At 39.2% G+C, this 26,060-nt stretch overlaps 2 protein-coding genes across 2 annotated transcripts; one reads left to right on the forward strand and one right to left on the reverse strand.

Annotated features, from left to right (window-relative positions):
* Positions 1-133: 133 nt before the first annotated feature.
* slc41a2a (solute carrier family 41 member 2a) lies at positions 134-8,068 on the reverse strand. The gene is made up of 11 exons (XM_076299678.1): positions 7,983-8,068; positions 5,271-5,733; positions 5,079-5,186; positions 4,727-4,798; positions 4,466-4,610; positions 4,092-4,238; positions 3,845-3,992; positions 3,590-3,669; positions 2,754-2,885; positions 2,082-2,230; positions 134-1,705 (listed from the first exon to the last, which is right to left on the reverse strand). The coding sequence occupies exons 2-11, from the start codon at positions 5,568-5,570 to the stop codon at positions 1,520-1,522; spliced, it is 1,467 nt and encodes a 488-aa protein (XP_076155793.1). The 5' UTR covers positions 5,571-5,733; positions 7,983-8,068; the 3' UTR covers positions 134-1,519.
* A 353-nt stretch (positions 8,069-8,421) lies between these two features.
* washc4 (WASH complex subunit 4) lies at positions 8,422-25,908 on the forward strand. The gene is made up of 33 exons (XM_076303376.1): positions 8,422-8,592; positions 9,187-9,326; positions 9,597-9,650; positions 9,761-9,826; positions 9,931-9,976; positions 14,443-14,510; positions 14,730-14,812; positions 14,895-14,937; positions 15,077-15,180; positions 15,447-15,567; positions 15,672-15,795; positions 15,995-16,122; positions 16,231-16,391; positions 17,160-17,286; positions 17,484-17,609; positions 17,722-17,829; positions 18,043-18,189; positions 19,602-19,681; positions 19,823-19,928; positions 20,014-20,130; positions 20,258-20,426; positions 20,678-20,832; positions 20,919-20,993; positions 21,105-21,209; positions 21,391-21,525; positions 21,665-21,773; positions 22,395-22,461; positions 22,798-22,884; positions 22,974-23,121; positions 23,205-23,301; positions 23,427-23,623; positions 24,384-24,480; positions 24,754-25,908. The coding sequence occupies exons 1-33, from the start codon at positions 8,532-8,534 to the stop codon at positions 24,813-24,815; spliced, it is 3,513 nt and encodes a 1,170-aa protein (XP_076159491.1). The 5' UTR covers positions 8,422-8,531; the 3' UTR covers positions 24,816-25,908.
* The last annotated feature ends 152 nt before the right edge of the window (positions 25,909-26,060 follow it).

The following is a 26,060-nucleotide window of genomic DNA, read 5'->3' on the forward strand; positions in this document are numbered from 1 at the left end:
CAGACCAAGCCATAACCAGCAATCAACATGGTGCTTCAGGAGCATGGAAGAGAGAGATGCTTTATTTGCCTATTGAGGTCAAATGTCAATAACCTTTCATGAAACCATAACACATAAAGTATAAATAAAGCAACACAAATATTATGTAATTAGGTACTATAACTTTTTGACCAAGTGTAAGATCTGTTTATGTTTTTGGTATCAACAGATTGAAAATCACTACAATCAGTAGCCATGGACACTTCTATAAACACCTCAATAGGAATGAAAATTCCTGATCTCATCAGAATTTTAATCGGAATGAAAGAGGTGGTGTAGTCTGCTCCTATTCCGAATTAACACCCATGTATACGGTCATTCAGATTGACTGCTGTGTCTTCTCAAGGAAAAGTAGGCAACAATGGCCTCCGATCAAAGATTCTAAAGCACTGAGAGATCAGAAAAGATTCTACCCCATGTAAACAGACGGCACGATTTTTTCAATCGGAATAGTTTAATCAGAATGACAAAAAAACTGTCCATGTAAACGTGGCTACTTACTACAGGTGGATTATTAAATAAAATAATGGTGGATTTAAATAAAATAATCTGATTAAAAATCAAAAAAAAAATCAAACATCCCATTAATGCTCAATATCACATCATCAATACCATCAATGTAATATATTACTTCAAAGTAATGATAAATCACACCATCATGTTTTGTGAGGTGAAATTACAAACATCAAATTTCATCAATTTTCATTTTATGGAAGGATACTAACCCATTAACCCTTATGAAAAAGAACACGGTGGAGTATTTAGGGATAATATCCTACAGTATTACTATTGTTCATATTGTTCAATAAGGAATACAGTATTATTATAACTATAACTATTATATCTCGTTCTTATTATAATAATATTATATTAGCATAATTAGGACGAGAAAAGTGTGTTACAGAGGATGTGCAAGAATGACTGTCCCCTGCAGGGCCTGATAACCAGTAAACTGTAGGGTGCCAGGACTGAGCCCCAGGCAGGCCCAACCTAACAAATGGCATTTTGTTCAAACAAATGGTTACAAATGGCATTTTGTTCAAAAAAAGGAACTACAAATATATCATTTGGATAGAAGATGTGCTTATACAAGATATTACGTTGATTTGCTACATCGGAATACAGCATGGAATAAAAAAAAACTGAGAGACAAGCATTGGGATGTGGAGGCACAGGTAGATACAGAGACATGGTGAGCTAGGATCAGCCTTGTCAGTGTGTAAGGCTGACCACTCATACATAAAAACACACAACAATTAAATATTTCCTCCACAGGACACACATGACAAGGTTGATAACACAAAACAATATGTTTTTTCCCCAAAAACCGCTGATGTTTGTGTTATGTTGAAGTCCATAGTCATATTTGAAACCAGGAGTATGCTACCTGAATAGGAAGACATTAGGTACAAATAGAATAATGTCTAGATGGAGTACAGATCATGCTGTGTGCAGCTGTAAATCTTCACAAGCAGTCAGCTCAGTTTCCTGTGTCACTTTCCTTGTCCACAATGATGTACAGGAGGTGGAAAGTTAAAGCTAAGAAAGCAGTCCCTAAGAGGTCTCCCAAAGCTGTTAGATAGGGAATGGAACAAGTATCTGGGTCTCTTCTAATTCGCCACAGACAGTGCACCATCCAGTTAGCTATACACAGCAGTAGGAACACCTGATGAGGATAATAAATGAAGGCATTTTTAGAAATACATACAAATCCACAACCTGAATGTCTGCTCAGTGTTCTCACTCAAGTGAAATCTGGCCACAGTGGTCATCCTTCAAAATGGGCTTTATCTATTTAATGTAATGTTTTTCCAATTGGATATCTGGTCAGCTTAACACTTGCATACACCACAACGACAAGAGTTTATAGAGTACCCATGCATGTCAGCATGGCAAGCAACTCACCAAACATGTCTCACAGTGATCCCTGCATAACTAATCTTTGCTTTTTACCAACATCACTAATTAAGGACAGGCTACAAAACCTTGCCCTGGCACCTTTAAAATGACTAAAACAGCTTGAGAACACTTAGTACACCCACCTGCATAAGAGCAGCAGTCAAGAAGAGTGTAATGAAGATGGGCGTCAGAGGTGTATGGCCACTTTGTATGAGGTGAATGACATAAATGAAGATCAGGTGACCTGGGATCACCAACAGCAGTAGAACTTGAGCAGACCGCTGGTTTGGGCCTTATGATACACATACAGTACACAATTTGGTCTGACAGCAATGATACACAATAAGATTAATGTACTAAGCAATAAGATGATTGAACAACCACTGGGTTAATTTATATATTACAGATCAGGTTCTGCTGAAAATCCTCTCAGAAAAGAAGTAGTGCCATAAAGGTGAATGATAAAAGACTGACAAAAACATACAGCAGCTTCAAAATTGATTAAGACTCATTTTGAACATTACAGTGCTCTTCCTGACCTTCACATGATACACAATCAGGATGTTGGTCCTTGCAACCACTTGACCTGCATTTCAATTTAGAGGGGAGTTCCGGTACTTTTCAAGCACTAATATTTGCTAGGAGGCCTACTTCCATTAGTGACAAAAACAACAGAAATCCAGAAAACATGGAATGTGGGTATTTGCAACTGTTCAACTAGCAGATAGAAGTTGACATACTAAACTATAACTATACATACATTAACATACGCAAGATAACATACTCAAATAATATCATACTGGTAAGATCTGTACCTTTGCCACAGAAGGTATGGCAAGGGCAATGGTTGCCTCTAGCATCTGTGGGCAGGACTCCAAGGACAGAGTGGAAGTGTAGATATGTGGCAATGCGACTGGACTGAATTGCGACAAGATTACCACCAATACCTTGGTGAGAGGACAAGAGGAAGGGATAATAGTTTTTAATGATATTAGCCAGTGATACAAAATCATACTACAATATTTTGCTGGCCTAAAATGCCATATCAGATTTATTTGGTTTGGACAGATTAATTGCGATTTTAATCCAAATAAAGTCCAACGTCTAAAGTAATTGGATCAGCTCAGCAAAGCTGATTTTACTCAGTAAATCACATTTACTGACTCTCGGATGATGAAGGAAAAACACAAATGGAAAAACTGTATAGGTTCATTATTATATTGTATACTATAACAATGTATTAACAGGCATAATTATGGCCCCTTTCACATGCAGTGACATATACAAATATACATGTTCTGTGACCTACCTTGCATGTTGGAGGGCATTATCGTATAAAATGTATAGTAAGCTCTTTAGATTTATCATGCAATATTATACATGACAACTGTGATTCCTTTTTTACATTCTCCATATGGTTGCGAATTTCTACTTAATTTTCCATGACCTGATGCAGTCATTTTGGATAAAACAGCCCCCATGCTCTTTGCCAGCAGCAAGATTGATTAGCAGGTTGTCTCAAAAAGTGCTTTCAGTGCTTGTTGCCCAAATGTGTAACTTTTTTTTTATCTGAAATCAAAGTCAAAACATGGATGCATGGCCTGTGTTATGATATTCCTGTGGAAATATTTGATGTGTTTGCTAACATTACCATTGATGACAGGGGTGTATACCACCATTCCCTCAAGGTTTGGGTCTGACACGGTTCTATCCAGAATAAGTCCACCCATGCTGTGGTAAAAAGTAAATGAACTGTGGCTCTTGGGGTATGGGGCACACTTTATTCATATAAAACATAATTACATAGTGACAGGCAATTTAAACATAACTTTATGATCCAAAATATTGTTACTACAGCTGATTTTACTTGTCAAAGTCTATCTGTCAGAAAATGTGAATTACTGACCTGCTGATAAACAAAGCAGTGATGATTGGTTCCCAGCCAGTATACAGCAGTTTTCGACTCTCAGGGTGTAGAAAAGATACTACAACCCATACTGGGATCAGGCAGAGCAAGAGTACACAAAGTAGATAGGAAACATAGGGGTACGAACCTATAACAAACAGTGAGAGCAGAAAAGACAGTAATGAAGGGAGAGAGAGTATTTTATTTATTAAATGACCTTTCTCAATCTTTATCCAATTCTTCTTACCAGTGCAGTCATACAGCCCTTGACCAACAAATGCTAAAATTGTTAGTGTGATCAGGTCTCCAAAGCTTGCTGCTATTGGTGTGGCTACATTATCAGGGTTGATACCCATCTTCTTGGACCCAACAATGACTCCCACCATGAGGATGCCTATTGGGAAATCAGAGTCTCTCCTTAAAAGGTAAGGGATGGATGGTACATTGTTGAACATTGTAGAACTGCTGAAGTGGTCGACCATGATGTGGCATAGAGTCTACTGACCTGGCACTACTGTGCAGATATAAGACATTGATTGCTATCCTAAAGAGCACAAAACTGTATGCGCTGTGTCACTGGGTTTGGCAGACAGGTCAGGCAGTGAGTTGAGGGGGACCTACCCTGTAAGAGGGAGGCAGTGAAGGCGGTCACCACACTGGAACAGCACAACACTGCTGCATGGCTAACGGTCAGGTCCTCTGTCAGAGCCCAGCCCAGGACACAGGCAGCTATAGCAGCCAGGAAGCCCAGCACAGTGGCTTGCACCTCGGAAACAAAAGCATGTGGTGCCACTCAAAAGATCTACATTCATAGTTACAGTATGTGTTTCATTTTGGAATCAAAATAACATTACAGATTGACAATGAGGAAAAACTGTTTACTTGCTTGAGTGCCAGGTTCCCAATGACCAAGTTACGCATTTCTCTTGGATTTGTAATCTTTCCAACATTAACCTGACAATAAAAATGCAGATTCATTACACAGACAGACACTGGAATAATCCCCCCAGTTTTGTCTTTATTACCTGGGGAACATGCCTACTGCTTTTACAACCAAACTATACTGCTCCTGCTATATTCCTAAACTTAACAGCATAGCCACATTGTTTTCTCAACAAGTCTCTGTTAGATTTCACAGAGGGGAGCAGAGAGCATGTGATGCAAATGAAAGAATGTAACAGGCAGTTTGTTTATGAGTGTGTGTGTGTGTGTGTGTGTTTCTAAGTTTGCTTACAGCCGTGGACAGCCTTGAGGCCAAAGTCATCTCCAGGTTTCCTTTTAGACCAAGAAGAGAGGGTACCAGAATGAAGATCTCTGTGATGTTCACAAATACATCCCAGTACTGTGACACAAAGACAAACAGAAAGACAGGTTCATAAACAGTTGTCAATACCCTACACTCTGAAACATCACTCGCAGAACTCACCTGAACCACATCCAGCAGCATTCCAGCCGACACAGTGCCAATCCCTGCAAGCAGGAAGGGCACCAGGATCTGAAGCAGCATGGCACGAACAGACTCACTGGGCATATGCCCAGAAAGTGAGCTGTGGTCATCATTATCATTATCCAACTGCAGCCTGTGTGAACGGCTACTTCGCAGCAAAGGATCAATTTCTGAGTAGTCTCTGATTTTATGATCAGAGAGGCTAAGGGACCCGCCTGTGAGTGTCTCAGGACCCTCAAGAGCCTCTTCTAGTTCATGATAAGCCACAGCTGTGCTCATACTGTCAATCAGAAGGGCATCCAATCAGTCAAACACATCTCTCCATCATGGTTTGGGCTAGCCTGGGATTTTATTAGGCAACAAACACAAAGCTGGAGGCTATCTCCCTACATTTCCTCATGGCAACTGTCCTCATTTGTAGGCCTATATGTTGGATGTTTATCTGAAACACAAAGGAAGCACAGGTACATGTGTTTAATTATAGGCTGTGGCATTGTAGTGTCTTCTGTAAGCAGTAAAGGCAGAGACTTTCTAATGACGAAACAAAGCACTCATAAATCCTCCATAGAAATGCATGGGGTTAGATTTTAACTGCAATATGGCAGTTGTCTACACATATTCCGCCCCTTCTGTGTCAAAAAAGTCAACATGTGAATACATTGTGCTAATCATGTGGTGTGTTGTGAATACATTGTTCCAATCACGTGTTGTGATCTCGCCACTGGAGCAAGGTTGGTGTCGTGAAGCCTTGCACACGCGCATTTCTGCCGAAATAGATGCCCGATAAGTGCCCAAAAAGTATCACAATATGGCCGCTGAGTGGAGGGACTTGCCTAAAAGGACTTTGGTAAAGGTTCATACATAGCCACCATCTTAATTCATTCTTCTTCTCCCTTTTTGCGTAAATACATGCACACTTATAATACAGCAGTGCCTCCTAGCGGTGAAGCAATATTAAGGTATTGCAGAACACAATATAGACTAAGAAACACCTTTTAAATGAATACACTGGACCCTAAATTTACAGGGAAAAGTCAGGCAACAAGCAAAAATGACGTAGGTTAATTCCTATCTAATTCCTATGTTGATTACCTAACGGGTACACTGGCGACTTTGCTGCTCCATATGCTGTTTGGCTATTTTTCTCTATTTTATCTTGGGTTCACTGAAAATGAGGACTACCCTCAATGAACCTCCGACAATAAATGATGGTTGAATGAATGAAAATGAATGAATGAATGAATAGTTCAATAACTTGCCAAAATACCACACGCAGATCCTTTATGCAAAGAGGTGTAGGCCAATGCTCCCACACACCTGACATCTCCCCACCTGACTTTGTGGCCGACTCGTCTTGGTCTACTGTCTTCATAATGGTTGTGATTAAGCCTGTAGAATAAATTGTGGACTTTTTCCACTGGAGTATGTTCAGGAACTTTTTGTTTTCCTTTGCTAAATATTGTAAGCCTAGGCTATAGCCTTATTAACTATCAAACAGCAAAAGGGTGATTCCTGGTATCCTGGTTCCAATGATTTAGGCTACTCTATGGTGGTCATATAGGCCTGGGTTTTGTCAAAGTTTTTTCATACCAATTTTTGGTAGACGATTCCCACCTGGGAACATGAGACTTGATGGTTAGGCTATATAGCCCCACTAGGTTATGGGTTCCTATCCTATATTTCCCTGGGGATCACTTAAACACATATTTTCTCATTTTACACACTATTGTAAAATGGATTGGATAGAAGCGTCTGCTAAATGATAGCCTATGCAATGCATTACATTTGTATTAGGTATGCAGTGCAAATCAACTTCCATAAGAACTATTAACCAAAATGTAATAAAAACATAAAAATATTCTTTAAATGTTTGATAGACTCCATACAAATCAACATTTTCTTCGTTTAGCCTAGGCTACTGGCTATTTTCAGACAGTGATAGCATTCTTTTTCAGTTGGAAAACTTTCACTCTAACCTTTTTGTTGTAGTTTTTGAAATGCTATCCATATTGGAGCACTCTTAAAGTTACACCCTATGGAGAATGTTGATCCAATCAGAACATTTAAGAAAACATAGCCTATTTGGTATAGGGCCTATAGAAGTTATGTTCATCTGTAGAGGGACAATTTGTTAAACGTTGATGACTCAAAACTTTCCACCCTGTTAGAGTCCACACACTGTTATTTAGGTTGCATGCTAGATAACTAGGTCTTACCATCAAGGTCTACAAACTATAAAGAAATCATTCTATGGCTCTGTTACACCCCCAAAAGGTTGAAATGTGAACCGGGCGGAAATTCTGTTATAATTCCATCAATTGAACAAATAAGGTTAGGATAGCTAATTATAGGCTATTCATTTTTGGGGTTGTCTATCATGTAGCCGGGTATTCTTAATAGTTAAATGCCTTCATTTTGGTCTATTTCTACAATCCGTTTTTCCCTCTAAAGGTTATGAAGCCAAATGATACTGAACCACCCAAATTGCGTTAGTTGCCTAGCCTATCACACCTGGTCACAAATTTGGTCCGTCAAATAATAGTTAGGCTACAGCCTATCCTCATGGGAAATGTATTTGAAAAGGCAATCCAAAATAACAGTTACACTTAGTCAGCTTTAGAAAGTCATTTTGCGGAAAAAAAAAAAAAAAAGATTATTGTTAATATACAAACTGAATGAAAAATCTCTGACCTGACGACATGTTGGTATCAAAGTTAGTGGATTCTTCGTTTCTCCTTACGGCCGTAATGACAAGTCCTGAAGTGACAACTTGCCTAACTGAAGTACACGCCCATATTTTGTTGTAAGGCGTAGGCTACTCCAGCTTAGTTCTATAACTTCTTATATTCATGAGGAGCGTCGCATAGCCTGCCTAGCATAGATATACATGTATGCTGCCTAGCCTACTGAATAATTCCTGACATAAGCTAAACGTAGGCCTGCAATAATAATAATAATGATAATGATAATAATTGATGTGGTGCATTTTTGCATGTAGGTTAGCCCAGCATATTGAAAATACAGAAGAACGTGTGGGCCAGTAGACTACTTGCAAGCGAGGACTTTTAATTAGACTATGTGCTCAGCAAAAAAACTACATTTCCCAATTCTTTCGTCATGGGTTAAATCATGGGACCGTCACGTCCTGTGGTCACATCGTAGCTTTCAGTGAGAAGTCTGTTTTGTATGCCTATCTTATTTAGATGTAGACATAGTTAGCCCATTGTGTCAAACAACACCATGGCTGTGGAGGCTATCTCCCCTGACTGGGAATTTGACCGTTTTGATGATGGTTCACAGAGTAAGTCTTTATTGTGAAGTGACACTTGGCTATGGTATGGCAGATGCCAAATATTAAATGCTAACTTGGGAGCTAACATGCCAGCTTGCATTGTAGGCTAGCTAGCAGCTAGTGGTGGTTGGTATCGTTAAGTTGTCACAGGACAATTAACCTGCCAGTGAACAGGTGACAGGTTGATTTGACGGTAACTATTTTCCTTTCACTGCCATTCACCAAACGTTGGTTGCCGTGATCAGTTCGTGCAGCAGTCACGGTATTTAATACCAGTGAGCAGCAATTCTTCATTTTATAGCATTAACCTTTTGCGATGTTAACTGTTGATATTTCAGGGTAACGTTAATGGTTAAAATGACTTTTAAATACCATACTGCAAATTTTATGATGCGCCACGGACATCGCAGCCAGGTTGTCGAAACGACCGCTTGTACATAGTATCATATTTCTGATTCGGTTCAGGTTGTAAAGGCCAACATAGCATCGCAATGAGGCTAAGCCTACACCACAAAGTAATTAACGCCACCAAAAGTTCATACCACTGAAAATATAACACCTACGTGTTAATATGGACTAATATGTCTCATCGTCTGTTTAAAGAAATACACACCGAAGTGCAATTGAAGAACTATGGGAAGTTCCTGGAAGAATACACATCACAACTTAAGGGCATCGAGGAAGCCTTAGATGATACTATTGGTGATGTGTGGGACTTCACCTTAGACCCTATTGCACTACAGGTAAAACGCCTTAAATAATGACTCCTAAATACTCAGATAGGAATTATTCATATTATTTGCCACTTGGTAATGTAAGGGTAATGTGTTATCTTCCATGAAATGTTTTTGCAATAAAAAAAAAAAACTGTTGCCTTTTCATAAATTGCCATTCAGCTAATTGTTTTTGTATTAACTGTTGTAAAACCAGGAAAAAACAGGAACCAACAGTTGACATAAAAATTTGGTCTAACTTTTGCATGATTTGCTTTTTTAATCTATTCTCGCCTACAGCTTGTACCACATGAACAGTCATCATTGTTGGAGTTGATTAAAACAGAAAATAAGGTATATCCTCCTTAAAGTATTTCTGTTGGTCAATTGTAACATCAAGGTTAATAATGGCACTATTGTGATCTCTTCCTTTTGTCAAGCCTGTGTTTTTTTCTTTTCTTAAGGTACTCAACAAAGTAATCACTGTGTATGCCGCCTTGTGCAGCGAAGTAAAGAAGCTAAAATATGAGGTATGGAATTGCTTTCATAAACGACAAATTATCAATATAATAAATAATAGTGGCTTTCGACACCTGAATCATGATAAATGAACATCTCATTATTTCCTCTGTAGGCTGAGAATAAGTTTTATAATGGTCTACTCTACTATGGTGAAGGAGGTAATATTTTTTTTCCCACTGATGTGTTGTCATCTGTTACATTTTTACTGTTGATATTATTGTGTGTGTATTGTTGTGTGTACCGTCACTACAGTTGAGTATGTGCTCTGACTGCCATACCAACGGGCCTGGCTCTTTAGCGTTGCGGTCAAGCTGCAGGTTTAGTGCCCCGGAGACCCGGGTTGATGACTGGGTGGGGTCACTGCTCTCTCCCTTCGCTACATTGTGCAATAATGAATGCACATTTCATTGAAGAAACATTACAGAGTTTTGGTGTTAAACAAGTCCTTTAAACAGTCTTTGACCATATGCAACCAAATTATGCCAAAAGTACCACAGCATACCACAAAATGAACATTGTGTGTAAAGAGAGAATGAGACCTTTTACTGAAATCTGGATGTAATTATGGATTAAATGTTTGCATGGCCATACCATACCAAATGTTTATGCATGATTGCATATTTCATGGTAATAGAAAAAATAAGAAAATATTAAAAGTTATTTTATCATGTGCAATGCTTTGGGCACTCTTACACTTCGAAAGACAAGAACATACAGTAGGCATTATTTGACTCTTTGGAACTTCTAAGTCAGGTCAAGCATTGAAGCTGTTTGATGCTAATAAAGCACACTAAAATCTAACTAAGATATTATTGTCATGAGATCTGGAAGAAAACTTTAATATAAATATGTGTGTGTCTGTTGGGCACCCTTCATATGATTCATTGACCTGCAGGAGAGTTGACCTGATAAAAGTGTGGTGGTGCACCCCTCCAGTGCATTAGGCCTATTGCTCACACAAAACTGTGTCTGCAAGGGTCATCAGAGAGCTTTACCAATCCTAATCACCAGACCTAATCACAAAAATCAATGTGTGAAATATGCAAAGCAACATCTGTGTAAGCCAGGGTGCTTTACGAAATAAGTGAAATGTTGAAATTGTTAAATTGGTATTGTTTGGCCACAATCACCAAAGATATATTTGGAATAAAAAGGAGCAACATTGAATGAAAATAACCTATTGATAGCCGTTAAGCATGCAGTTGAATCTATTCTTCTTTGAGATTTGATAACCTTCGATAACCTTCAGTAGCATACTCACTCAAGTCACTGAAGTCTTTAAGATGGTTTCTGCAATAGGACAAGTGATCCCTAGCATACTTATAAATACACTTTGAACAACTTCAGAAAAAAGTAATGAAAAAGTTAAGTAAAGGAAAAGAATGCTACAGGGCATTTTCGAATTTAGACCAAAGCTCCATAATGCACAAGCATAATTGAAACAGGTGTAAATATTTAACATGAAGTGTAGACAAGACACCCTAAAAGTGTCTCAGAACTCCAAAGTGAGAAGAAGGGGAGAGTGGGTGAGAATACATGAATGAAAAATACATACAGAATACAACATACTCTTAAAGATGACAGAGAATGGATGAACAGAGTATTTGACCTTGTTCTCTGATGTTAACACAGAGGGTATGCAAATGTGGTCTGGCAAAACATGTTCAGGTGCATAGATCTAGCGCCCCTCATGCTTATCTGGCACCCAAATTAATAATTAAGGAAGCTTTACGCTGTTCCATAGGCGACTTCAACTTGAATATCCAACTTCAAGTGGTAACGTAACAGTCTGTGTCACAGTCAGAGTGTCAGAGTGTGATCAGAGTTATCCGTTTTTAGTAGTCATTTCAAAGTCTAAGATTTGATTATGGAGAAGGAAAAACAGTGTTTCTGGTTCATGGTGGCATTGTGACCATGCACTAAACTCCTTATACAGCAAAGCCAAGGTGGAAACAGTTTTCCATTCTATGTTATCATCTATTCACCAAAAAGCTGACACAGAGGAACAGGAATGCACACACACATGTAAACATACACGTATGCACATACACACCCGTGTGCATAGAGGTATACTCTATTTCATTCATATTGTTGGAGGCAACAGCCTGCTGTGATCATAATATGCAGTGTTTGACGGACGTTAGGGTGCATCATCCGCCTCATTTTTTGAAAAAAATTTGATAATCAATCTGGCCCTAGAATAATTTTGTTCCTTTAACCAAATAAAACTTCCATGAGAAATGTTATTGAATTCTATTGATGTTTAGGTGGCCCACAGAGCCTCTAAAGTTTCCAACTAAAGACGTCCATAAAGCTAGGCTGTAAATATCCTTTTTTCTTAAATAACGCCAAAAATAATGGGTCTAGTCCTATAATGTCAATGGAAGTTGAATATAAATATGGAATTTTCGCATAATTTGGTGTGAGTCGTGTGTCTCTATCTTTATTACTTCCTGAGATATGGCAGTAGTGTACATTTTCGGGGAAGATGCAATAAAAAATGCCTTTGCCAGGCATTTTCAATAAACAACATGAAAGTAAACTATCAATAAAAGCTTGCTGTCATGGGTTTTGCCAGTACCAAAATTTGAAGGCTGGAAAAAAATTAATGTGGTCAGCTAATGCCTTATCGAATGAACCAAATGAGGCCTGGCGGTCATTTTTCATAGACTCCAGAAATAACAAGTCCTCCTTGTTCTTCACCAAGCGTTCAGCGTTCTCTGGCCACAGAGCAAAACTTGTCAGTTTTTCTCCATCTTCTGAAGTTTCTCCAGTAGATGGGCTGGTCCGTCGTTTCAGTGGGATAGCTCAGAGTGGCATTTTCATCCAAATCAATGCCATTCATGCCATTTGGGGGCAGCCGCTGCCTACTGGTTAGGGCTTTGGGCTTGTAACCGAAGGGTGCCCACATCCACGGCTGAAGTGCCCTTGAGCAAGGCACCTAACCCCTCAATGCTCCCCGAGTGCCGCTGTAGCAGGAAGCTCACTGCGTCGGGAGTAGTGTGTGCTTCACCTCACTGTATGTTCACTGTGTGTGGAGTGTGTTTCACTAATTCACGGATTGGGATAAATGCAGAGACCAAATTTCCCTCACGGGATGAAAAGAGTGTATATATACTTATACTTAAAAGTTTGATGATTTTTTCACAGGCTTTCCTTTCTGATATCAAAGGAATGTTGGCCTTTTTATAAAAGCTGGACACCTGGGACAGTACGATATTTGCTGATTCCCACTTTGTCCTGTTTTCTGATGAACCATCCGAAAGATACCACACAAAGCAACTGAGAACTTGGCGACAGTTTGGAAGACGGGATCCAGTGATAATCGAGTCATCCTGAACAAGGCCACTGCCCAAACCAAATATCCAAGACGATTGTCTTATAGACAGAGTAAATTTTGAAGACTGTGGATTGGCATTACTAATAGCCTGACGAGCCAGACCCACATTAAAATGTAGGGTTTGGGCACTCACCGTTGGCAGTGCTCAGTCCAAGGGGTGGGATAATCCCCAGTAATCTTTTCTGTGAGTTATACTCCTTGTAGGTGGCTCTCTCCTGTGAGGACAAACTCGCCAGCCACTCTTCCAGTAGCCCCTTGTACTGCCTCTGCTTCTCCTCAAATTCCTTTCAAATTCCCTCTGCACACAATAGGACAGTGCTGACAGCGCTACGAGTCCCATGCGTTTTCCCACCAGCGGAGCTAGTTGGCTAGTTCAAACTTTTGCCAACTTAAAAAAAAGCTTAACGTGTCACGCTGTTCGTCAACAGCAACATCCATCTTCTTTGTTTTCAAGTAGCAGGGAATTCAAGCCAAACCGTTGCAACTCTGCCATCAATCATTATGTTAAGCCCGCCTAACGTCTTTATACGCATTTGATTGGCCTGATAGAAGTTTAATTTTTCCAGCTCACAAGCCAACGGAGAGTTGCTAGACTAGCCCTGGCAGCAAATGTAATTCGCTGCCGCTAGGGTGCGTCTAGATTTCTAGGCTACATTACTAATACACTCTCCACTAGAAGCCATGTTGCAAGAAAGTTCATGTAATCCTGTGTGATACAACTACTACTCTACACTAAACAGAATAGTCCCACGCATGTAGACTATATCTGATTTGGAATTATGAGATTTTTATAACACCAAAGCAACAACAGTTAAATTAAATGATTAATGACAATTGTTACAATACACATTAATGTGTTTTTCATCAAATAACATATTCAAAATAGAAAAAAAATTTTTTTTAAGAAAAATCACCAAAATATGTATGACAACATAAAGAAACCCAATGTTTATCCAATGAGCTGTGTGCTTTATGCCCTTAATACAGTTATTATTCAAATAACTACTGGCTAAAAAAATGATAATAGTGAAATAATGTGAAATATACCCCCATAGATCCTCATATTGTGAGGTGATTTCCTGAATTTGACAACGATTTCGACCATTCATAAAGGTTGATGGTGGGCCACCTAAATATTATCCAATTTACTTCAAAATTTACCAGGAATGTTTTTTCGATAATTGGAACATAATAAGCATAGGGACAGATTAATTTGCATACGTCAAGGTGGATGATGCACCCTAGCGGACGTGTAGTTCACAAGTTGTTCTTGATGTATTACAGCATCAGATACCAGTGTGGTGGAGGGAGAATCACAGATCCAGATGGGCAGATTCATTTCTTTTTTACAAGTGAGTATTGTAGCAACTGGGTTCATAATGTGATCTACATTTACATAATTCTGAAGGCACGAATGTATTATTATTATTTTATTTTTTTGGTGATTTGTTCCAGAATTCCAGATTTTTTTGCTGATATGTTTTAGCCTGAGGAAAATGGAGTCGATATTATTTTTCATTAGGTAATGTTTGGACAGTTTGAAAAATCTTTCTTTTCTGTGTCCAATTCAGGAGCTGTCATGTTTTGTGTCTCGCTGTTTCGAGGTTGTGGTCAACATGGTTCATCAGTTAGCAGCTCTTTACAACAGTAATAAGTAAGTGTGTTTGCATTTGGTTGTTTTAACTGTTGAAACCAGTGTTTTTTAAGCACACATTTAATTTTTGTGTTTTTTGTAGGGCTGCCACAAAAATTATTGAGTCTACTGGTGTTCACTTTCAGGTACTTGTGATATGTTTCCTCTATTTATGTCCTCTAGATTTCAAATAGTGGATGTAACAAAATGAGTTTAGTGTATTGGCATATTTAGTTTGTGTTACACATGCTTTTTCATGTAAAATCCACAATTTCATGTCTGCAGACAGTATATGAGCACCTGGGTGAGTTGCTTGTGATTCTCATTACTTTGGATGAGATCATGGAGAATCACACAACCTTGAAAGACCACTGGAAGATGTACAAGAGGTGAGTACTGCTATATTTGCAGTTTAGCTCTGTGGAGTAGCACAGCAGGTCTACGGTAATGTTATAGTGATATTTGGTAGAAGAACAAAATAATATTATAAATGCTGAAAATCGAACAAAAAACAAACAAACAAACAAAACAAAAAAACATGACAGAGCAAAATTATTCTCAACGTCCCCATTACAAGACAATCCAATGGTACAAAAGATCAAAATGGCTGCCAGGTGAGTCTGTCAGTTCATTCTTTGTATTTAAACATTTTCAGGTTACTGAAATCAGTGCATCACAACCCATCCAAGTTTGCCATCTCAGAAGAGAAGCTAAAGCCATTTGAGAAACTGCTTCTGAAGCTAGAAGGACAGTTGCTGGATGGCATGATATTTCAGGTGGGTTTGCCATTGCCCTTACAAACCCAGTATACTGGATCTGTAGAAGTACTGCAGTATACTGGATACAGGGCCTTAATGTTACCCTATGGTTTTCCAAATAGGCTTGTGTGGACCAGAGGTTTGATGATCCAGGGGAAGGTGTGTCTGTCTCTAAAAACACTTTGTTTGCTGAGGAGTTTGGTCATAACATCCGCACAATTTTTGCCAATGTTGAGTCAAAGCTTGGTAAGTGTACACTCGAGAAATACCCCCACAAATATATTTTGGTCCAGAAAATAACTGTTAAACACCATTTTTGGGCTTGGCATTCTATAACCCAAGTGTTTTGTAAAATAACAAACAGCCATGCAGTTTGAGAATTCATTTAAATGACTCTTTCTGATAAATATTTATTTTCTTTTGTGGCTTGGATTGAACTATTCAGGGGAGCCTTCAGAGATTGACCAGCGGGACAAGTATGCTGGAGTCTCCGGCCTGTTTGTTCTGCATTTTCACATTTTCAGGACTGTGGACAAGAAGCTGTACAAATCTCTGCTGGATGTTTGCAAAAAAGTTTGTAGTGTGTTTATTTTTGTGGAATTTTACTTCAATATTTGTGTGTGAGTTTTCTTCTACATGTACAGTATTAGTATTTATTTTTTCTGCACATCCTTTCTGCAGGTCCCTGCAGTGACTCTGACAGCCAACATCATCTGGTTCCCTGATGCGTTTCTCATCAATAAGGTTCCTCCTGCAGCCAAACTGATGGACAAGAAGAGTTTACAGAGCATCCGCGCACATAGAGACACTTTTTTACAGCAGAAAGCACAGTCCCTCACCAAGTAAGTGAAAGCCCTTCCTGCAGAAGATGTTTGTAGTTGATCATTGTCTTTTTGTTTCCATTTCCATTAACTATTCCAGCCTTGGAAATAGGTAGAAGTATTTTAGTTATGTAGAAAAGGAAATGTGTCTTAAAGGACAAAATACCAGTATAATGGTCAGAATACTTTGAAATAAGACATTCTTACCTTCTAACGTTACAGCAGCTGAGCCACGCCGCTCCATATGGCTTGCCTGCTGCTGTTATTTTTGTTGCCAAAAGTTACTGCTTCAGTAAAGTTTGTGTAACTGGGTTGTTGGGGTTACCCCCCATTTTACAGGTATTATTTTATAATACTAACAATTATAAGCATTTGATTGATTTTAAGCACTTCCCTCCATTTTTAGCAATAATTGTATAATTCAGTCAGAATGACTCCCCCTACAGGGAAAAAAAGTTGAATTTTATGCTAATGAAGCTATTTGCAATGAATAACTGGTAACATGCATCTGATCACTCTGCACAATAATCTAGAAACAATGGGAATCACCACCACATAAACTGAAGCTACAAAGTTTGCAAAATACAAAATGTGTGTCACTGCCAAATCTTTTCCCCACAACTGCACTCCAAAAGACTTAAAGATATAGTGTTTATATAAGGTACTTATATAATGGTGAAATAACAAAAACAAACCAGCAACTCTTTAAAAATGTCTAAAAAAACTTTTCAGGATTAAATGGACAGATTCCAGTGGCATTTTCTACAGCATATTTTGTTCCTTACACAGGGACGTCCAGTCTTATTATGTCTTTGTGACATCCTGGATGATGAAGATGGAGTCCATCTTATCTAAAGAGCAACGGCCTGAGAAACTGGCAGAGGATCTGAGCAGCAGGTGCAACGTGTTTGTGCAGGTGAGTAGAGTGCTGTTGCCATTTCCGCTGTTATCTGGTGTGGTTGTGGATACATTATTAGTCATATGTTTAGGTTGTACTTTTGGAGTGAAAATTAGTTTTAATGGTTTTAATCCAGTGGCACAAATGCCCAATGTCAGAAACATGTACGTAGTATTTCATCACAGTTACCCTCATTAACCCTCCCCCCCTTCTAGGGTATCCTTTATGCCTACAGCCTGAGCACCATCATCAAAACCACCATGAACATGTACATGTCCATGCAGAGGCCCATGACCAAGACCTCGGTGAAAGCCTTATGTCGGCTGGTGGAGCTGTTGAAAGTAAGCCATGGTTACTGATATCTTATTAAGTAAATAAAAAAGTGGGTAAGCAAGTAAATTGTCAAATAAGTCTGCATGTCGGAGTATTTGATGACTGGTGTTTTTTTTTCAGGCGGTAGAACACACGTTTCACCGGCGCTCCATGGTTGTGGCTGATTCTGTGTCTCACATCACCCAGCAGTTGCAGTCACAGGCCCTCACAGCCATTGCCACTGCCAAGGTGAGCATCAACTGCACCTGAGATCATCTGAGAAAAGATATTCTTCATCCAAACATTTGCAATGTGGAAGAATGCTTGGTTGTTAGAACTGCAAACCTAAAATCACTCACTTTTTAAAGCTCAATAGTCGTTTCCTGCTAATGAGCAGATGTGCTTTGATCTCATGTTGTCTGGCCAAATAGTGTTCACATGTTGTCTTCAATCCCATGGCAGAAAAGAGTAATATCAGACAAGAAGTACAGTGAGCAGCGGCTGGACGTTCTCTCTGCTTTGGTATTGGCTGAGAACACTCTGAATGGGCCAAGCACCAAGGAGCGTAGACTGGTGGTGTCACTGGCACTCAGTGTGGGAACGCAGATGGTAAGGCATTGCTCCTGTGAGGACCGTGGGGAAGCATGTAGGGCCCTATCTTGGCGATCTAAAACGCATGGTCACTGGCGAATAGCTTAAATACATTTAGGGGTGTGTTCAGTCCACATTGGGGGTGGTTTTGTTATCAAACGTCGGGCGCCTAGTGCAAAAAGGTTGGTCTTATGTTTCGTAATCAGTCATGGGTGTGTTTTGGGTGTAACATCCTTTAAACCAATGAAAATTACATCTGTCATTCCCTTTAACAGCAAGCAGCGCAACTTCAAAAAGCGCATTGGTATTTTGATAGTCAGCGGCACATTTGAATGAATCTGCTTGCACGTGACACCATACAGAACAGGTATTCCACTAAACCATGCTTTACTAAAACCTAGCAGAGTATAGCCTACACACATCTGTACTCGTCTATTATTTTAACTCATAAGCAAAGTGAAACTAACTTCATTGTGGTGTCATAGTCAACAACAAAAGTTATACACAGTTAATTACTTTCACTATTGACTGACAATGGGTTACCATCGAAAAAAGCAACGCTTACCCCAATAATGTTATGACTGAATAAAAAACCAAAGGACATTTATCCTGCAGAGGAGTTGCTGCTTACATCTCGTGACAGTGCGTCTTCTTCAGCTGTGCTTCATATGCGCCTTTCGCTATAGACTAGGGTTTTCTTGGTCAGTGGCATAATGCTTTTTAGATGGTGTAAAATAGCGATTTTTAGATCACACGCCGGACCAGACCTTAGGTTGTTAATTGTCATACCCCTGGGCACATTGTGTAATAAAGGAGAAGGGCATGGCGAAAAATTTGAGTGTAAGATAGGAATAAACTTTGCGTTGTGATAAGAATACGCTATGCTCTGAGTTTTAGATTGCCAAAATAGGGCCCATAGGGTTTAAACAGCAATGTGATTGTAAGGGTGTGATGAAATCACAACCTTACATGAACCTTGAATTTCCCCTGGGGATCAATAAAGTATCTATCTATCTATCTATCTAAATAGTTTTCTACACATTATTTGTTTTTTTGTTTTAGGCCTTGTATGGCATCCGGTTACATTTCTCTGGTCAAAAGTAAATAAATCATAAATCCCTAGGAAACACCTAAAACAAAGAACCACCAAGCATAGAATGCACATAAATACTGTGCAATACTATTATCTGGTTAGTCTACATACACACATACACATATCACACCTCCTATCAGTCCATGCTTATTCTTTAGCTTGGACTACAACCATTTCTCTCTGCAAGGTCCCTAAACAGCAAGTTTATGGGATCAATACCTAGGAAATGCTATACTGATCATGTCTGTCCTGATTGTACTGTTGCTCACTTTGTATAACAGCTGCTTCCCATGACTAGATGTAAATAGTCTCCTTGTTTAATACTATTCTATTACAGAAAACCTTCAGAGATGAAGAGCTTCTACCCTTACAGTTGGTTCTTAAGAAGCTGGACCTGATCAGTGAACTAAGAGAAAGGTAGAAGGCAGTAAAAGTCACTTCCACAGTGAAGTCAGACACTGTTTGACTGTGATAAATTCATTACCATTTTAAATAATTAATGGTAGATAACAAATATTCAGATACAACATTGCAGACTAAGAGCTCTCTTTCTCCCAGGGTGAAAGTGCAGTGTGATTGCAGTTTTCTGTACTGGCACCGTGCAGTTTTCCCCATCTACTTGGACGATGTGTATGACCATGCTGTGGACGCTGCACGGATACATGTAAGGCTATTTAAAGCATCGTTTAGTTGTTCCACTCGGTTTCTGTAATGTTTTTAGTCATTTGTCTATCTCTTTGACTTTTTAGTACATGTTCAGCGCCCTCAGAGACAGTGTGCCAACAATGATGCATTCCAAGCACATGGATTCGTGTGATCAGCTGCTGGAAAGCTATGACACTGAAATCATGGACGTTTTCAAGGAGGTTAGAGACAAGAAAGAAATAGCATAAGGCAACCTGCAATGTTCTGGAGGACAATCAGGATTTCAGGGTTTACATTTGATTTCTCTTCCTTCTTTCCTCCTCTTCCATCCTCTCCTGTCTTTTCCAGCATTTGTTGGACAAGCTTTGCAAGGAAATTGAAAAGGACTTGCGCCTCTCTGTGCATACACACCTCAAACTAGATGACCGAAACCCATTCAAAGTGGGCCTGAAAGACCTGGCCCACTTTTTCACCCTGAAACCCATCCGGTTCTTCAATCGTTTCATTGATATCAAAGGTAGGGACATTTTGGGACACAACATAACTCATAAGTTAGTTGTTCATTCAGCAATGACTTCTGTGTTTTTTCTAGAAAGTGTATGAAGTAAGCAAGGACAGCACTCTCAGTTCTCTTTAAAACTTTTAATCGCCAACACTTTCTAGAAAGGGAATCTGTTGGGCCATCTTTTTTTGGTGGAGCACAAATTCATGAGTTTGTTCAGACTCAGGAGGTTGCTTGATATGGTTGTAAATGGCTTGTCTTTACAGCATATGTAACTCATTACTTGGACAAAACCTTCTACAATCTTACTACTGTGGCTCTGCATGACTGGGCCACATACAGTGAGATGAGGAACCTTGCTACTCAGCGCTATGGACTGATGATGACTGAGGCCCATCTCCCCAGCCAAACCCTAGAACAGGTCAGCCAGCGAGAGACTCATGAATCATGACTCATGGTTGCATTCTACTATCAAGTTCTAATCTCGGTACTGTTACCTTCTAATAGGGACTGGATGTCTTAGAAATTATGAGAAATATCCACGTATTTGTGTCACGCTACAACTACAATCTCAACAACCAGGTCAGTACAAGCATTTCATCACATTCTGTTGCTGATTTAGGGCATTTTGAATGTTTTTAACTAATAATAAACATAGAAGCTTACAATGTTTTTATTTTTATTTTCATACAGATCTTCATTGAGAAGACAAGCAACAATAAGCATCTGAACACAATCAACATCCGACACATTGCTAACTCTATCCGTACCCATGGAACTGGAATCATGAACACCACAGTAACTTGTTTTAATAAATAGACATGGGAGCATAGCCATAATGATAAGATGACATAGTTCAGATAGTCCAATGTCATCATTTACTAGTTCAGATTCAGCAAATTAGACATGTGTTCTACTTATTGGCCTGAGTACTGTAGGTTCAAGCATTACCCTGCTAAAGCAAGCTTTTGATCTCTAGGTTAACTTCACATACCAGTTTCTTCGGAAGAAGTTCTACATTTTCAGTCAATTCATGTATGATGAGCATATCAAGTCCAGACTCATCAAGGACATTCGCTTCTTCAGGGAGACCAAAGATGAGTCAGATCAGAAGGCAAGTTCCTGTTTCAAGTATATTTTGTGTTTTTTTTCTTTCTTGTATGATATTATGGTCTGTTGATATAGTTGTTTTTAGTCACATGATTGATTCTCGGTTGATCTTTCTGTTTCTTTTTATTTTGGGTGTTCTATAGTATCCCTTTGAGAGAGCAGAGAAATTCAACCGAGGCATCAGAAAGCTGGGCATCACACCAGATGGCCAGAGCTACCTGGATCAGTTCAGACAGCTGATTAGCCAGATAGGTGAGTGAACTGCAGAACACTATTAAAGCAACACCAAAGAGTTTTTTATACCTTAAAATAATGTTTCCAAAATCGTTTCAGTGGTTCATCAACTCGTAACAGGGTGAACGGCACTTCTGCATTCGCTTCGCAGCCCTCTATCGGCTATAACCGCACTATGTAAGTTTGCCAGATCGGGTAGCGGATCTGTAGTTCGATGGAATGAGACATAAGAAACTACAAATTTGACTTGCATCTGATGTCGCAATACATCGTACTTTTATAAGTCATGCAAAATATTCTACCTTGTCTGTGGACTTTATTCGCAAAGCCGGTGCTGGATAAACAAATAGCGTGCGTGCGACAGAGGGAAAGTTCTTTGGTGTTGCTTTAAGCTGACACACATAATCAGATCATAACATATTGTAATGGCTCAGCATTACTCCCTTCCTATATTGAAACTACATATTTTTAGACACTCTTTGTAGTTTTACCTTAAAATAGATTTTGCTGTTATATGGATATGATAAGAGACTGTATGTTCCTTCTAGCTGTCCAGGTTATTACAGCACAATGTGGCCAAATATATTGCCTTATTATAAAACTCTACATTGTCTCTTTAAATGGCTCTGTGTCTTACAGGCAATGCGATGGGCTATGTGCGGATGATTCGCTCTGGGGGCCTACATTGCTGCAGCAGTGCTATCAGGTAAAAATAAATTCAAATGAATTTCAGAGATGAGTGTGAAAGGGTCAGTCTTATTTTGATTTTTTTCTCTCTAAAAACAAAATCTCTAAAAATGTCTTTATGTTGGTCTAAAGTGTATACTCTGTAGAAGGTGTCCTATCAGGTAAATTGTAAGTAAAGGGAAGGCCTTGTTGATCAATTGATTTAAAAAAAGGGTTGTTTATAATATCTTCTCACCAACATGTTTCTTACCGTCTTCAAGAAAGTGTTTCCCATTCCATTCGCTTACAACATTTAAATGTACACATACATTATGTTGACTAGGCTAAGTTTGGGCATTTTTGGACTTTTTAAAAGATTTGTTCCAGACCTGGAGGATATAGTAAACTTTGAGGAACTGGTTAAAGAGGAAGGCCTGTCAGAGGAGACTCAAAAAGCTGCCAGGTAATTCTCATTGAGTAGTTGCCCAAAGACATGGGTGTGTCCATCTAAATGTTTCTGAAGTGGCATTCAAAGCATCCTGTGACTTCCAGTGTTCTAGACTCCGTCCTTGGTGATTTGACCAGTAACTCTGCAGAGGGCACTGAATACTTCAAGATGCTGGTAGGAGTGTTTTCTCCAGAATTTCGCAGTGTGAAGAACATGCACCTCAGGAACTTCTACATGATTGTCCCACCTCTGGTTAGTCTTGCACTTCTTATCCTGTTGATTGATATAGACAAGAACTCAGACTCTGTTTGAATCTACCATACTCTATTTTTCAGACTGTAAATTTTGTTGAGCACTCAATTGGTTGCAAAGAGAAGTTGAACAAGAAAAACAAGGGTGGGGCAGCCTTCACAGATGATGGCTTTGCCATGGGTAAGTAAACTGTTTGTGTCCAGGTTGTGTGTGACCTGAATAGTAATTCTTCTCTATTCAGCATGCATTTCAGTGGTCCTACATTTCAGTGGTTGATATGCCATGTATGTTTGTGAACGCCATAGGAGTGGCCTACATCTTGAAGCTCTTGGACCAGTACCAGGAGTTTGACTCCCTCCACTGGTTCCAGGCAGTGCGGGATAAGTATTTGAAGGAGATGAATGCTGTGGTCAAGGAGCAAAATGTCCAGGCCACCAGCCAGGATGAGAAGCTCATGCAGACTATGAATCTCACCCAGAAGAGGCTGGATATCTACCTGCAGGTAGGAATCTGACATACATGAGAAGAGAATAATGCTGTGGCACAACTGGTAGTACAACATGCAAGGGTATAAGTATGGCTTCAATACCCAGGGAGCACTTATGCTGAGTAGTACAACATGCAAGGGTATGGCTTCAATACCCAGGGAGCACTTATGCTGAGTAGTACAACATGCAAGAGTATGTACTCAATACCCAGGGAGCACTTATGCTGAGTAGTACAACATGCAAGAGTATGTACTCAATACCCAGGGAGCACTTATACTGAGTAGTACAACATGCAAGGGTATGGCTTCAATACCCAGGGAGCACTTATACTGAGGAAAGGGTGAAGGGTGTTTTCAGTCAATACAGTAGTTACAGTATAGTATAAGTATATATACTCTTTTGATCCCCCAATCCGTGAATTAGTGAAACACACTCAGCACACAGTGAGGTGTTAGGTGCCTTGCTCAAGGGCACTTCAGAACACACTAATCCTGACACAGTGAGGTGTTAGTTGCCTTGCTCAAGGGCACTTCAGCCTTTCCTACTGGTCGGGTTTCGAACCGGCAACCCTCCGGTTACAAGTCCGAAACGCTAACCAGTAGGCCACGGCACATCTGTTACATCTATGAAATTAAGAAAATTGCTTTTTTTTGTGGCTTCTGGCTTGATGCTGTGTTTGTACTAGTGATGACAGACTCTTCAAAATTGGGCTCAGTGAAACTTAAATAAAAACTATTGATGGACTGGACTACAAACCCTTCTCTTTGCCTACAGGAGTTTGAGCTACTCTATTTCTCCTTGAGTAGTGCACGGATTTTCTTCAGGGCTGACAAGACGGCAGCTGAAGAGACACAAGAAAAAAAGGACAGAGGTGAGTGAGGTGTTCTACAGCAAGGCGTGTTCATTTTACCTCACGTCAGCAAGGCATGTTTTCATTTTACCTCACGTCAGCAAGGCATGTTTTCATTTTACCTCACGTCAGCAAGGCATGTTTTCATTTTACCTTGTGTCAATTCATGTTACTGGTATAAGATTTTGAGGCTGTATGTGTAAAGAATAGTCAAAAAAGAATTTGCAGTGAAATTGTTCAGTATAATACACTGATTTGAGTAAATGACTGAATAAATTGATTGTTTCCTTGTAGAAGTCACAAAAAGCAGCGCTACATCTACTGAGGGTACATCTTCTGAGTCAAGCACAAAATGATTGCAACTCTGCCCAATACTGCCTAAGAACTGTGAATGGACTCGACCTATGAATGTGAAGACCAATACACACCGGTAGTTTGGGTCAAAATTGCCTGAGCAGAGATAGTTTCTGAGGAAGACTTACAGGAAAATCTGAGTTGATATGGGTAGAAAAAACAAATTAACTTTGCAAGTGTTCCTGAGCTCTCAGTTGGATCAGAGAGATGAAGATTTTGACTAATAGACTATTTTGACTATATATATTAATGTACATTCTTTCTTGATCATTCTGTCTGTATGCAGTGCTTCTGCTCATTTGTTGTAATTTGGTAAGTTCTACTAAAAAGATGATTAGCTGGTACCACTGACGCTTTGTTTGTTTGTCCTTTTGATAGCCCCATGTCCAAACGGATATACATGTACATGTCTGGGGAACTCCTGCTTTGACATAATAGTCAAATAATACTTTCTACTTCAGATATCAAGATTAAATATACCAAGATCAAAGCACTGTTGGGAGTTGCTCAAACAAATGATTTAAAACCTTTTCCATCACAAAATGTGTTAGACTTGAGTAATCAGTTATTTGAACTTATATGCTGAATATGTATTTGCTGTTTTTTCTATCTATAACAACAGGATACACCGGAGCTATTGCAGCAAATAATCAGGTTACTTTTACATACTTTTTTTTTTTTGTTCAGTGTTGTTTAACACATCACAGTTAGATCATTCCGAAACTACATTGAGCTATGGGCTCCATGTCTGTCCTAGATTGAGTTGAGTGGCTGTCTGTGTAAAATGTCTCTTGTTCTCTCTATGGATGCCTTATGTACCTTTATTCTTTATTCTTCAGCATCACTTGGTCTTGGAAGATTAAATAAATTATTTTATTCACGGCCATACTAGTGGATCAGAAAAAAAAAACGTATGAATGAATAGTTAATGACATTTGCGTAACATAGCTACCAAGTACCCTGCTGGCTCAAACTGTTTTGGGTAGTTTGTTCCATAACATTCCGAAGTATTTCTTTCTTGCCTTTTGTAATGTTTGAAAATATTTATATGCCTATTTGTCCAAATAACATGAGTAAAGAATCAATGAAAAAGAATGGGATTGCATATCTGTGAATCCTCTTTTACCAGCTTGGTAAACACATGTTTATTTCATTAAGCACTTGACACAAGAATGAGAACAAATAGACATCATATGAACATGATGCTGATGACATGTCATGATCAGAGAACAAAACCCTATACTATA

Source organism: Alosa pseudoharengus, unplaced genomic scaffold (assembly GCF_046254945.1).
Source record: "Alosa pseudoharengus isolate Yale_2024_CS ecotype anadromous, Long Island Sound unplaced genomic scaffold, YU_APseudo_1.1 YU_APseudo_1.1_scf_10, whole genome shotgun sequence".
In the NCBI taxonomy this organism is placed as follows: Eukaryota; Metazoa; Chordata; class Actinopteri; order Clupeiformes; family Clupeidae; genus Alosa; species Alosa pseudoharengus.